Here is a 14119-nt window from a genome sequence, read left to right as displayed (position 1 = left end):
ATTTGAGTCATCGGTTTAATGGGTTTTGGGAATGTTAAATATATATATATAAAAAATTGGGACTCAAGGATCGATTAAGTATGAAAGGTAGATTCACCGCGTGCGTTAATCGAAGAAAACGGATTTACTAATTTGTAAATTTATAAAATTTCATCAGAATCAAATAGTAATAAAAATTAATAACATTAAATTAAAATGAAATTTATAAAGATAACAATATTTCTTTATTCAGATTTTTGAAATTATTACAATAGTTATTTTAAAATTTTATTTACAAGAAAAACATCAATATAATTAAATAAGTAATCTTTTTTGTGTATATCTACAATAATATAAATAATTACAGTTAAGAACAAATTTTTAATCAAAAAAATGCACGAGACAAGATTTGAACACGCAACCTACTGTGTACGAAGCCAACGTCTTACCTACTGCGCTACCGTTGTTGCTATTCAATAGTGACGATTGAACGTATTAAGTGTGCCCCCGGCCGACTAGTCATTTTTAAAAATCGATTTCTTCGAAATTATGGCCCATTGGCTGAAATGGCCGGACACGTGTCGTTTTCGTTCAAGAACAGCCTGTAAAAAGCGCATCAAAATCCCCGGAGCAGTCATCTGGTGTTCCCCTTGTGAGTATTGAGATTTAGTATTGGTCAATATTTAAATATTGATGTAGTTAAGTATTGATGAAGACTGAGTATGGCGAGTTAGTATTGATTGCGACGTTATTTCTGAGCTTTTGCAAAAGCGTCGACAAATTACCGCCAGCTCCAGATCACGACCGCGACACACGAACAAAATTGTTGGGCGCCAGGTGCGGAAAAGACCGCACCACCTCGGAACACAAAAAAACGCGAAAGTGCTTGAAACTCGTGTGATCCTGGGACCGTACGGGACCGGTAACTCGAATGATTATACAGGTTTACAAGATTTTTAATCACAAAAGAAATAAGAGATTTATCCGAAGGAATTCGGTGCACTGAATTCAAATCTGGCCTTAGAATGACGCTATCACGTCAGGATTTTGAGATATTCTAACTTAAAAGTGCAAAAATGGCTGTTTTAGGGCATTATTGGAGTTTCCTCCTGGTTGCAAAGAATTTTACCGACAAAAACTAAATAAAGTACCGTAAAGTACGAGTCTTGCCCTTCAATTTCCATTTTGGAACGTCTAAATAGGATTTTTTTTTCATCGAGATACAGCAGATTTAAGTTTTTACTGCATACAGAAAATTTTCTAAAGGCAAGACTCGTACTTTACGGTACTTTGTTTAGTTTTTGTCGGTAAAATTCTTTGCAACAAGGAGGAAACTCCAATAATGCCCTAAAACAGCCATTTTTGCACTTTTAGGTTAGAATATCTCAAAATCCTGACGTGATGGCGCCATTCTGAGGCCAAATTTGGATTCAGCGCACAAAATTCCTCCGGAAATCAGTATAAAGTTTCATGTGATATTAAATATCCTTTAATTTGTTGACCTGTGTTATTGGAGTCGGCGACGGGATGGGTTCGGAAGGTGACAGGGACGGAAAGAGAATAGACTTGAGAAATTTAGCAATAACTGATCTTTTATTAAGCGGGACTCGCGATAACTTCGCGATACGCTCGACAAGTCTTCGGCAATGTCGCCGCGCGCGTGGTCTTGACGGTATTCACGGGACTCGATACGAAATCGCGGACGCGACAATTGCGGCCCGAAGACGGTTTCCTCGGGCGAGCCTGTTTTCGCAGCCGCTCCGCGGACGGGACGTCGATAACATAGAAAAAGATCTACGACCACGATACGAAAATGTCAGAGCAGATGGGAGGTCTTACAGTGACGGCGGCTTGCCCAGCGTATGGCGGGTCTGGTGGCGGTCCTCGCCTCCTGTCGGTTGCTTGTCGACGCGCTCTCTCGGAGTCCACTCCCGTTCGCTCACACTCTCCTCCGCTTTCGCGCTCCACGCACTCTCACATTCTCTCGTGATTCCTGCACGAATCGAGACGGCACGGTTGGTCGATATCACAAAAGTTGGAACGACACTTTTCGAGGCTGCTGATCTGCTCAGGGATCTCGAATCCTGGGAGTTCCCCCTTCGTCGCTCCTTTCCGCGTTCAGAATTCCTCGGTTTCGTCAATCGGCGATCAACAGCTTTCGGTAGAGTTGTTTTGAGACACTTTCGTCGTCGATGCTGGGCTTGCAGTCTTGATCGGCACGCACCATTTCTTATAGCTGTGACCCTCTGACCAGTATTGTTCTTCCGGTATTGCTCCTGGTTTCCCGCTGCGTTCGCCAAGCGTCAGCTGAAAGGTAAATATAGCTGACTGTCGAGTCAGCAGGCTGATCGAGTCTTAATTCGGCAGCGGTGTTCCCGTATTAGTGAATATTCTGAACGATAGAATATTCAGGAACTCAGCGCGATCGGAATAAGCGAGAATATTATAGCGCTAAGTAATGCAAGAGCGATCACCTGAGTGAGAGCGATGAGCGATGAGCTGGCGGCCGACGTTCCTCCCACGTCGTCCACGGATTCCGCTGGTCTTGGTAGTCGGCAAGGGAAGCCGAGGGAGTACAAAATCTAGGACGCGATGACCTACGCATTTGCTCCGCTTGCACGAAATAAACTCTGAAATTTGGTCCTAAGGACTCACACGAAAAACGGAAGCTATTCCAGGACGCGATACGCGAAAAATGGTCGCGAAGTCGGTGCGCTTTTTATTGGGACGGGCGCCTCCGAGGCTGCCACGTCACATGGTCAATATTTAAATATTGATTATATCAAACAATATTTATAAAAATTTAAAAACATTTGAAAAACATTTTCAGAATGTTAAAAATAATGGGATAAGTTCTCTTTTTTCATTAAAAAGATGTTTTTTTAACGTTTGGAAGAATATTTTGTTTTTTAATATTTAATAAACATTTATTTTAACATTTAAAAAACGTTTTTCTAAATGTTAACATTTAAAATTTAAAAAATACTTTCTAAATGTTAAAATAAACATTTACTAAGTATTAGAAAACAAAACATTTTTTTAAACGTTAAAAAACGTTAAAAATGTTTTTTTAATAAAAAAAAAGAGAATTTATTCGTTATTTATTCATTATTTTTAACGTTTTAAAAATGTTTTTTTAATGTTTTTTTTAATTGTAATGTTTTCTAATGTCAACACTTAGGTAAACATATTTTATATAAATATTTTATGCATATATTTCTGACTTCTTTTTTATTATATATAAATATTTGGAAAATAGTATATTTTTGTGGTAGTACTAAATAACAAAATTATAATTACTGCTTCGGCTGCATATGGAGATAATAAGAAACGGTTTGTATCAGTTGAAGAAATATCGCAGCAGTCAAGATGATAGATTAGGAACCTAGAAGTATCTGAGGTCTTGAGTTCACGTCCGACTAGTACTGAGCAAATTTTTAGATGTAAAAATAGGAAGAAATCAAATAAAAAAGCTAAATTTCATTTAAAGTCAGTATTAATACGCTGTGAGGGATAGTATATTCTAATAATATTCCACGTATATACTTAGTACTTATCAATATTAAGTATTCCTCAAAAAGTATTGGCGAATTTAGTAGAGTAAAGGCACTAAAAGCGACATACTTTGTTTTTGGAGGTTATATCTTAATGTAAAGCACAAAATATAAATGTAAATATATATACATGTAGTTGGAAGTACCTCCTATCAGATAATATCATATTTTTACTGAAATTGTTTCTACATTTAAAACAAAAAATTGCGTTTTTGTAAAACGCACGAAAATGGAGTTCCAAGAAAATGAGTGCCAAAAGCGACATACCTATTGGAAGTTATATAACATGTTGCATATATGATAATATTTGATAATAAATAGTTTCTTAATGCGTTTAATGGTTGAAGAATATTCATTTAATCAAAATATAATATTACAAAAAGGAAATATAATTAAATAAAAACATATATTTGGCATTTCCATCTTTTTCATTTCTCACATATTTTACATATGTTATATTTTTAAACTAAACAGAATTAAACTTTAAAATAAACAAATGTCACGTTACAATGGGAGGTTATCAAGTTATGTTAGTCACAGAGTATAGCACCTATCGCATACTGTAGGGGATGTCACTTTAAGACACATTCTCTTAAAATTTTTCAAGTTAAACAGTAAAAAAATAATGAAGATAAAAATATTAAAAAAATATTTGTACAAAAGCCAAATGCATGTAGAAGAATTTAATATTAAACAAAAAGATTATTACCGTTGTTTGGTCTACGTAATTCGTCAATAAAAATCATAGAAATAAAACTTATGAATTTTTAAAACTCGATATTTGCTAATTTAGCATATAAAAGAACAAGAAATATACCAAATATGAATTTTTCATGACTTAACTGATAAAACGAATTACGTTTATATTAGTTTCGATAAAATACAACATTTAATATATAAGATATAGAGGTATGTCGCTTTAGGAGACTTATATTGCTTTTGGCTACTTTTCTCTATTAACCAATACTAAATATTGCGCGCTTTATACTATTTTTCCGTATTCATCAATACTAAGTATTTCCCGAAAAAGTATTGGTCAATTTAGTATTAACCAATACTAAGTACTGCGCACTCAATAGTTTTTTCTGTAAGAGTCATGCAACATCTCCGATCCAGATTAGTAGTCAGGCCACAAAGTCGTATATAGCCACCGCAATATTTTTCTTACATTTATTACACTTTAATAACGGGGAAGAAAATTACACAATAAATATATAAAAATAAAATATCAAAATTCGCGCTTAATACGGTCATATCATCACACATATGTAAATATGTACTATGGATTAGACAAACAAGACTCCTATGATCAGTGACAGAAAATACAACAGCAATGAGAACTAGTCGCAATTATCAGTACGAATATTAAATCATAAGAGGATAAAACTGTTTGTCATTGCTAAAACATACACCGAATATTGGGTGCGTTCCGTTTCCACGCATAATGCGCATAAAACGCAGCGTTAGAGTGACAGAGATACGAAAATAAGATAAAATGAGAGGGAGAGCACTCGGGTGAGGTTCTCGAACCTAGGTTAGGTTAGGTTAGTTCTCGAACGCATAAACTGCCTCAGCTCCGAGATAGTGCAGTCCACGCGATCTCATGCGTTCGAGAACTAACCTAACCTAACCTAGGTTCGACAACCTCACCCGAGTGCTCTCCCTTTCTTTTTATCTCACTCTCGTATCTCTGTCACTCTAACGCTGCGTTTCATGCGCATCATGCGTGGAAACGGAACGCACCCATTGTTATATTAAATATATCCTGGAAAAATATTCCATGCGTGCGTCGAATTCACGTACTCACACACTACAAAAATAGACAAACTTCTCATAAATAAAAAATTTCAGTTTCAGAATATGCATATATATATTTTCATAAAAACAAAGTATGGGAATGTATGACTATTGTCATGTAAAATAATTAATTTTATTGTGGTAATTAATTTTATTGTAGTTATATATTGAAATGTTTTATAATTATATATTCTACATATCAGTACTATCTTTCAGTCTCTTACTATGAGAAAGTTCGAAGAAAACATGTTACGTACATGTATGGTGTGGAATAGACGACTGCATATAGCGTTACGAGTATATAGACGTGTTCCTATCTATTTTTTGAAAAGTCCGTATGTCGGAAAATGGCTTCATCATACATGGTTGAATTTGGAATGAAAAATCTTTTCATTTAGTGGAAACAAAATTTTTAAATTATAAAAAAATTGGTGAGTGATTGATGATTGGAGTATGTTTAACATTTTAATGTTTTTTTAAACTGAGAACGTCGTTGTAAAGTACACTTCAAACAATTCAATTTTGGTTTAAAGAGTTTCTTTTATCTCTTATACTTTTGACGATGCATGCTCCGAAAGAGAAATATCGATTTTCCTTCAAAAGGGTGTTTTACCATCTAAAAATGCGACTGAGCACGTATAAAAAAATACGTGTTCTCTATTTTAGTTAGGGATGTGCCGGATATCCGGCAACTATTCGATATCCGGTCTATCCGGCCATCTTTTTTCAATCCGGCCGGATAGCTGGATTTCATTAGTATCCGGTCGGGTAACCGAATATTAATTTATTAGTATAAGTTTAACAGTTTGTGCCATTAATGCAGAATTTGAAATCCAAATCCGGGAAAAAAAGTTAAGATAAAAGCCAGATATGGATTTTGTTAAGATCTGATCAGATATAATCAGATATAATTCAGATATGATTCAGATCTGTCCATATATAATCATATATAATCATATATAATCATACGAGGTTTGATAAAAAAATACGCCAAATTTTTAAATTTTGCGGGCTGTATAAGTCTAATTGTCACATTTTTTTTGTTGTTGTGTTGGTACACTTGTCCTTGACGTATCTTGACATTGGTAGTCATATTGGATGCTTACTTTATTGTTGGCTGTCGAAAAGTTACACATGTTTTGATATGCTCGACGATTTTTAACTTGTGAAAAAAGTGGAACAAAGAATTTGCATTAAATTTTGCTTTAAAAATGAAATAAAGTACAGCACCGCATTGGAAATGTTGAATGTTACTTTTGGCGAATATTCTATGAATAAAACAAGCGTTTACTGGTGGTACAAATGTTTCTAAGAAGGCCGTGAAGACGTTGAAGATGACGAGCGCCCTGGACGCCCCAGCACATCAACAACCGATGACAACGTCGAAAAAATGAAAAAAATGATGATGGACCCGATGAAAAATTTTTCATGCAAAATTATGTATGAAATTTGTCCATAATTATGTATAATTATATATAATCATATAAAATTATATATAATTATACACAATTATGTATAACAATATGTATAATTACATATAAATCTATGTGTAATTATGTAAAATTATATATATAATTATACATAATTATGTATAATTACATATATAAGTAGAATGTATAAACATGAATGGACAAATTTGATACATAATAATATATAATTATGTATAATTATATATAATTTTATATAATTTTATATAATTATATATGAAAAATTTTTCATTGAGGACAATCGCCGAATCATTATCAGAGAGGTTGCTGATGATGTTGGCATATCATTTGGCTCATGCCAAGCAATTTTTTCGGATGTTTTGGGCATGAAACGTGTGGCAGCAAAATTATTGAATTTTGTTCGTGAATTTTTGGCCAAAAACAACGCCGTTATGATGCCTCAGTTTCCGTAATTGCTGGACATGGCCCTCTGTGACTTCTTTCTATTCACGAAGCTGAAAAGAACCATGAAAGGACGACGTTTTGCCAACATTGAAAAGATAAAGACAGAATTGCTGAAAGAGCTAAACGCCATACCGAAAATTACGTTCCAAATGTGCTTCGAAGATTGGAAAAAGCGCTGGCACAAATGTATTATATCTCATGGGAAGTACTTTGAAGGGGACAAAATTAATATCGATGAATAAATAAAGATTTTTTGAGAAAAACGAAAATTCCGCGTATTTTTTTATCAAACCTCGTATATATGATTATATATGGACAGATCTGAATCATATCTGAATTATATCTGATTATATCTGGTCAGATCTTGAAAAAATCCATATCTGGCTTTTATCTGAACTTTTTTTTCCCGGGAAGTTCTCTAAGAACAGACAAATTAATTATCTTTTATTAAGTCAACTCTGTAATATACAATCTTTCTGAAGATTTATTTTTAATGCTTAGCAGTGCCGCCAAAGTAAGCCGTTCTCTTAGCCAGCACAATACATGATATGCGATGCACGATATCCAATGAGCGTACAGTTTTACCAGAATACCAGTACTCTAATTGGATATCGCTCGTCATATATCACGTGTTGCGTCGCACATCGCGCTGATTTCCCTTGTAGAAATATCATACTAAGAATCATTGATAATTACTTATTTTCAGTATTAAAAATACTGGATAATAAGTAATTATCAATGATTCTTAGTATGATATTTCTATAAGGGTTGCAAGAGCTACAAGAAAAAAAATAAAGCCATAAGAACAAAAACTCTGTTGAAAGGGGTGAGGTCCAGTTGCACACAGCCCGATTGGACACGGAGTGTAATGATTGGTTAGATCTAATTGGGTTTAGTAATTACTAAATTAGATAAAACAGAGCACCGGTTGGTAGTGTGCAATTGACAAGGAACATTTGCGAAGTATGTGTCTCCGATTTCGATGAAACTTGGAATATTTATAGAGTGGCCAAAAATAAGAGACCCAAATTTTTTTTTCAGCAATGGCGCAGATTTAAAGGATGAAACTATCCTTCAAAGTTTCATGCTTTTTTTACTATCTCTGTAACTATTGGAAATAGAAAAAAACTTTTTAGACAAAAGTTATGCGGTTTTTTATAAAAAAATAAAATAGGCTAAAAAGTTTTTTTCTATCTCCAATAGTTACAGAGATAGCAAAAAGAGCATGAAACTTTGAGGGATAGTTTCATCCCTTAAACCTGCGCAATTGCCGATAAAAAAATATGGGTCTCTTATTTTTGGCTATTCTATAAATATGCCAAGTTTCATCGAAATCGGAGACATACATTTCGCGAATGTTCCTTGTGAGTCTGTGTGCAATTGAAACAATCTCGTTGTAAGCTACGTGATGTAAATATTCTGCAAAAATATCTTATGATTGATTTTAATGACCAAGTATGTATTAAAGGGACTAGAACGGTTTGAAATCTTCAAAAAAGCGATTTTTGGGTTTTTATTATCATATATATATTATCAATATATAATCATTTAGTACAATTCTTTAAGAACGTTTTGTCGCAAGAAGAACCTCAATATTCACAAAATTGAGTTCAGGAGAACGAAAAATGTAAGGCGGTGCGCGCCCGGCAGAGCGCGCGTGATCATGTAGTGTAAGAAATGTAGATATTGTTTATTTAAAACAAACTGATAAACAGTAATAACGTTTCTAAAACTTAGAAATAATATCGAGAACAAAGCTATAGGTATGTGGAGGTCACTGCTAACAAATATAAGAGTAACAACAAAGGAGACGAAAACAGTCGGTCGGTAGTAGAAGTAGTCGGTAGTAGAAGTAGTCGGCTGTTTATTTTTCAAAATAGCAATTTCCGTTCGTTTTGCCACGATTACTCAAGGATGGCTAATGATATCCCCTTAATCTTTTTTTTTTTTTTAATTAAAGATAAAGACGTACTACATATATTGAACTGAAGTTTGCTTATAAAAATTAATTTTTTAACACCGTTTTAACAATAAATAACTTGAATTTTTAAACATTTTTGGTTTTTTGTCCGTTATTTCTCTAATTTTCTAAATATTTAGTTCCATTTCAGTTCAATCTATAGAGGAAAATCTCATCTACAAAACGACGTTTGGCGCATTAAAAAATTCCAACTCATTTTCTTGGAATCGTGACAAAACCGCAAAAACATTTTTTAATTTAACAATATCTCACTCAATTATTAATATTTTTTGAACTTCTACCGCTTATTGTATTTCTAAAAGTATGTATAAAAACTAAAAAAAAAAAACAAACCTTGTGTACATTTACTTGTTTGTCGACAATCGTCATTCGAATTTTACTTAATTTTTGGAAGATAAAACCGTTCTAATCCCCTTAAATTATATGGCAAATATAGGCAAACATTACTCAGAAAACATTTTGCGCGTAAATGTCCAACAAATGATGCGCAAGAACGACTTATACTGTGCAAGCAAAACCTTGTCCCAGTGCGTCGTCACAGAACTTTCAAATTGCCAGCAAAATATGGACGTGATACTGCTCTTATAAACAGGTGAAATGCAAGCAAAATCAGTAAGCAGTATAAACGCATTTTGCCAGCATGGCTTCTGATAAACATGACAGTGATTACGAAGCTACATGCGCATAAATTGAATATTATATGCGGGTGAAATGAGAGCAGTAAATTTCGACGTTTTATAGGCAGTTCCCTTATAGAAATTTAATATTATGAATAATAAATTGGCTAATGATTTTTAGTAGTTTTATTATTATAGTGACTCGTAACGAAAGTACTGAAAATAACTGTATTAAATTTCTATAAGTGTTGTTATAAAACTGCACTAATTTTTTTATTTTATTGCAAAACACATAAAATATTCAATAAGAGAATTACTTTTATTGTTACTAATGTTTTGAAATTAAAATCTCAAATTTTTTCTCGGGAATAAATTAGAGAATTTAATTTTGAAACAGTAAAAATAAAAGTAATTCCCTTATTGAATTTTTTCTATGTTGTACAACCAAACAAAAATATTGCTGTATCCTTATAACAACTGCCTATACGACTTGGCAATTTACTTCTCACATATTGCTTAAAATAAAATATTTGCAACTTATATGTAATGATGTATATAGTATTTGAATAATGCTTTTTATTAAAATATGTAATATTAAGGTTTCTTTACGTACAAAATATGTAAACATAACCGTAATTCCGTGTAATCGATTATATACACCCTTATGTGCGCTTACACACAACTTTATTTTGAATAAACATCTCTTTATTTTGAATAAAAATAAAATAAAATAATGAAATCATAAAAAATGAAATGATAAATTCTAGATTTATAGAGTATTTGAGAGAGAAAGAGATATGCATTTGTCCTTTTCCACGTCATCTGTCCTTTTTTATATTGATCTCCGTATCAAAATAATTTGTAGTCAAATCAGTTTTCTTTTTCTTGAAGACGTTCCTGGTGTCGATGCCTTTGCTTGGCCGATCGTAATGCTTCAGAGATATTATATTTGAACTCTGACCTTGTGAGTTTAAAATTCGTGGAAATAGCATCTGAAATTAAGAGATATTTTCTTATGAAAATGATATATACACACACATATACATATAATAATTTATTTTTTTTTTTAGATACTACCTAAGGAACACACCGATATAAAAATGATGTCATTGAACATGAAAATAATCTGATAATATCTCTTCGTTTTCGTTGCACTTGTAAACCATAATAAGTTTGAGAAAAAACATACAGTTATCTCACTTATTGCACTAATTCAGAAGTACAGCGATAACGAACAGATCGAATGTCAACTATATATATGTGCACTTTTCACGCTGCGGCTATCTTCGGACAATAGAAATTACAATACATATATTTTTTTTTCTACTCCGTTATTAGAATCTTCGCGCAAAAATGTCCGTAACACGTTACATTAATTTCAGAATAAACTAACGTCAACGTTCAAAAAATTCTTAACGTAGGAACCCAGGCAGGCAGACACACATCAATATGACAGTCCCAGGTACTGGAGACCCACCAATGATAAATCAATTTTTCCAGATACAATATTCAATAAAGTAGTTAAGTAACATATAATAAAAAAGATTGCCAAAAACTCACTAGCAGCAATTTTTATTCAGACAAAATAAAAATATCGTTATAATATTACCGCTATTTTGTTGGCATTAGACATTTTCTTTTACATGTTGACAAAATTTCGTACAGTATAAAAACATATTTCAGCATTGTAACGTATTACGCGGATGCATATTAACGAAAATATGTCTATCTAAAAATAACCTAATATTTATTAAGTACATTCTGAAATATTACAATACTGATTATTAATGCCTATCATTATAGCCAATGTCTAAGTAAAAATTAAAGAGAATGTGAAGTACACATCATATATTGTTAATATAAATTTTGTACACATAGTAAGAATAAATAATATTATGCAATAATAAATACAAAAGTTGTACTATACTAAGTACAAGTGTTAAATATATAGTAGAAATACCTATTTGTATTATAGTCAACATTTTTAGGGTCATTACACTTGTTTCGTATATAGACAACATCTAATAAGTTGTCTATAATATGTCTATAATATATACCATGCAATAGTACATAAAACTTTATATAATGATACTTACTCAACTAAAGGATATATTTAAATAAGTACTATATGGTTGAAAAATGTAGTGTAGAAAATATGTGAAATACACATGTAGAAGAGGAAGAAATTTAAACGGTATTAAAATTTTAAAATGAATAGAAAATGTAAAGACGCAATATTAAGTACTAATAAAGACATTATTACACATTTATATTAACTACAACATATTTGTCCGATTCTTCATCGCAGACTGCATTATTACTAGTGTCATTTTGAAAAAATGGCATTCTGAAACATTTTGTTATATCAGTGAAAGGAATAATTTCCTGGTCAAGCAATTCAGAGCATACAAATATTCCTACTTTATGAGACAGAATACCAACATCATATAAGTGGGACACATTTTTATATTTTTGTACAATAAAATAATATGTCTCATCTTTTACAAGAATATTTCGAATTAAACAAAGTGATGAACATTTTAAAAGGCAACAATTATTTTTAAGACGAAGGCTGTAAAGTATATTATTACATTGTAATTTTCTGTAGATTAGGTATTGCTTACAAGTATGACATATTATATTTTGAAGAAGTGATCCATATTCATGTGGTTGCGATACTCGAATATTATTATTCGCAAATCTTTCATATAATATTAGTTTGTCATCATATTCGGATATTCTGTTAATAAATTGCTGCAATGGTAGATGTGGTTTTCTGATATATTTTTTGATAAATAGAATTTTATTTTCAAATGGAAAGCAGGAAAATGTATCTAATGGTCCAAATTTTCGGACATCATCTGTTAAATGCAATAGACCATGAACATTGTAGGATATAAATTCTCTGTTATAAATACTATTGTGTCCAAAAAGTAAGACCAGTTTTCAATTTAAAACCGCACATCATAAATATTTTTTTTCTAAGTTGGCAGCATTGTGACAGACATCTGTGACAAATTTCATGTCAAAACATTCATTACTTTTTGCTTTACGCTTGGTTTTGTACGACGCTAAAAGTGCATTCGGCGATTTTTACAATGTCTAAAGCAATCTCTACAATTATATTGAGCAAAGAAGTTGCATTAAATTTTATTTGCGGAATGAAATTTCGAGTGCAGAAACGTTCAGGATGTTGCAGAAAGCCTTCGGGGACCATGCTTTGTCGGAAAGGAATGTTTACAAGTGGTATAAACAGTTCAAAGAAGGTCGTGAAAGTGTTCGTGAAAGACGAAGAGCGTTCCGGACGACCATCAACCTCTACCGATGAACAACACGTCAAGAAAATCGAAGAACTTGTGCTTGCTAATCGTCGAATGACTGTTAGAGACCTTGCTGATGCTGTTGGTATTTCGAAAGGATCTGCCAATACCATTTTGAAAGATATTTTGGGCCTGAAACGCGTAAAATCTCGACTAGTGCCAAAACATCTTAATTTCTTTGAAAAAGAGCGTCGCATTAAGATCTGTGAAGAGATGCTTTCTGACTATCAATCGGTCATGAAACGGATTATTACTGGAGATGAGACTTGGATCTATGCTTACGACCCGGAAACCACCGATCAATCCAGTGAATATCGTGCAAAAGGTGAAGCCAAACCGAAAAGATCGCGCCAAAGTCGATCGAAAATCAAGGTCATGTTGACAGTTTTCATCGATTATCGTGGTGTTGTCCATTCAGAATTCCTTCCACCCGGCCAAACCGTCAACAAAGAGTATTATTTGAGTGTTATGCGTCGTTTGCGTGAAGCTATTCGCAAGAAGAGGCCAGAATTGTGGGCAGACAATTCTTGGTTTTTGCATCACGATAATGCACCTTCTCACACTGCACTCGTTCTTCGTGACTTTTTCGCCAAAAATTCGATCCATATCGTTCCACAACCACCGTATTCGCCTGATTTAGCACCGTGTGACTTCTGGCTATTCCCGAAACTCAAAAGACCACTGCGGGGAAATCGTTTTGAGACGATAGAAGAGATACAACGTGAATCGCTACGCGCTCTGAAAGCCATCCCGGAAGGCGACTTTAATTCTTGTTTCGAGGACTGGAAAATACGTTGGCATAAGTGTATTGTGTCGGGAGGGGATTACTTTGAAGGCGACGAAATAGATTTGGAAGAATAAATAAATATTTTTTGAAATAAATAAAAACTGGTCTTACTTTTTGGACACAGTAGTATGTTCACATAACGTTACACATTTTTGTAGCGCAATATTTGCAACATGCCACAATTTCTTACAA

General features: G+C 33.1%; 1 protein-coding gene across 2 annotated transcripts in view; it reads left to right on the top strand.

Moving 5' to 3' along the window:
- The window catches only part of LOC116852262, a 219282-nt gene extending 212501 nt beyond the window's left edge, over positions 1-6781 (top strand). The window contains exon 4 of one of the 2 annotated variants that reach the window (XM_032832449.1): positions 5547-6781. In XM_032832449.1, coding sequence (XP_032688340.1) covers positions 5547-5711 — 165 coding nt within the window. In that variant the 3' untranslated portion in view covers positions 5712-6781. Of the gene's footprint in view, positions 1-346; positions 2819-5546 lie in introns of those variants that run through there. The other variant, XM_032832452.1, reaches the window with a different exon arrangement.
- The last annotated feature ends 7338 nt before the right edge of the window (positions 6782-14119 follow it).

Source organism: Odontomachus brunneus, unplaced genomic scaffold, assembly GCF_010583005.1.
Source record: "Odontomachus brunneus isolate Ranch 3 - 2012 unplaced genomic scaffold, Obru_v1 Obru_scaffold_209, whole genome shotgun sequence".
In the NCBI taxonomy this organism is placed as follows: domain Eukaryota; kingdom Metazoa; phylum Arthropoda; class Insecta; order Hymenoptera; family Formicidae; genus Odontomachus; species Odontomachus brunneus.
This window is presented reverse-complemented; position numbering and strand designations above follow the sequence as displayed.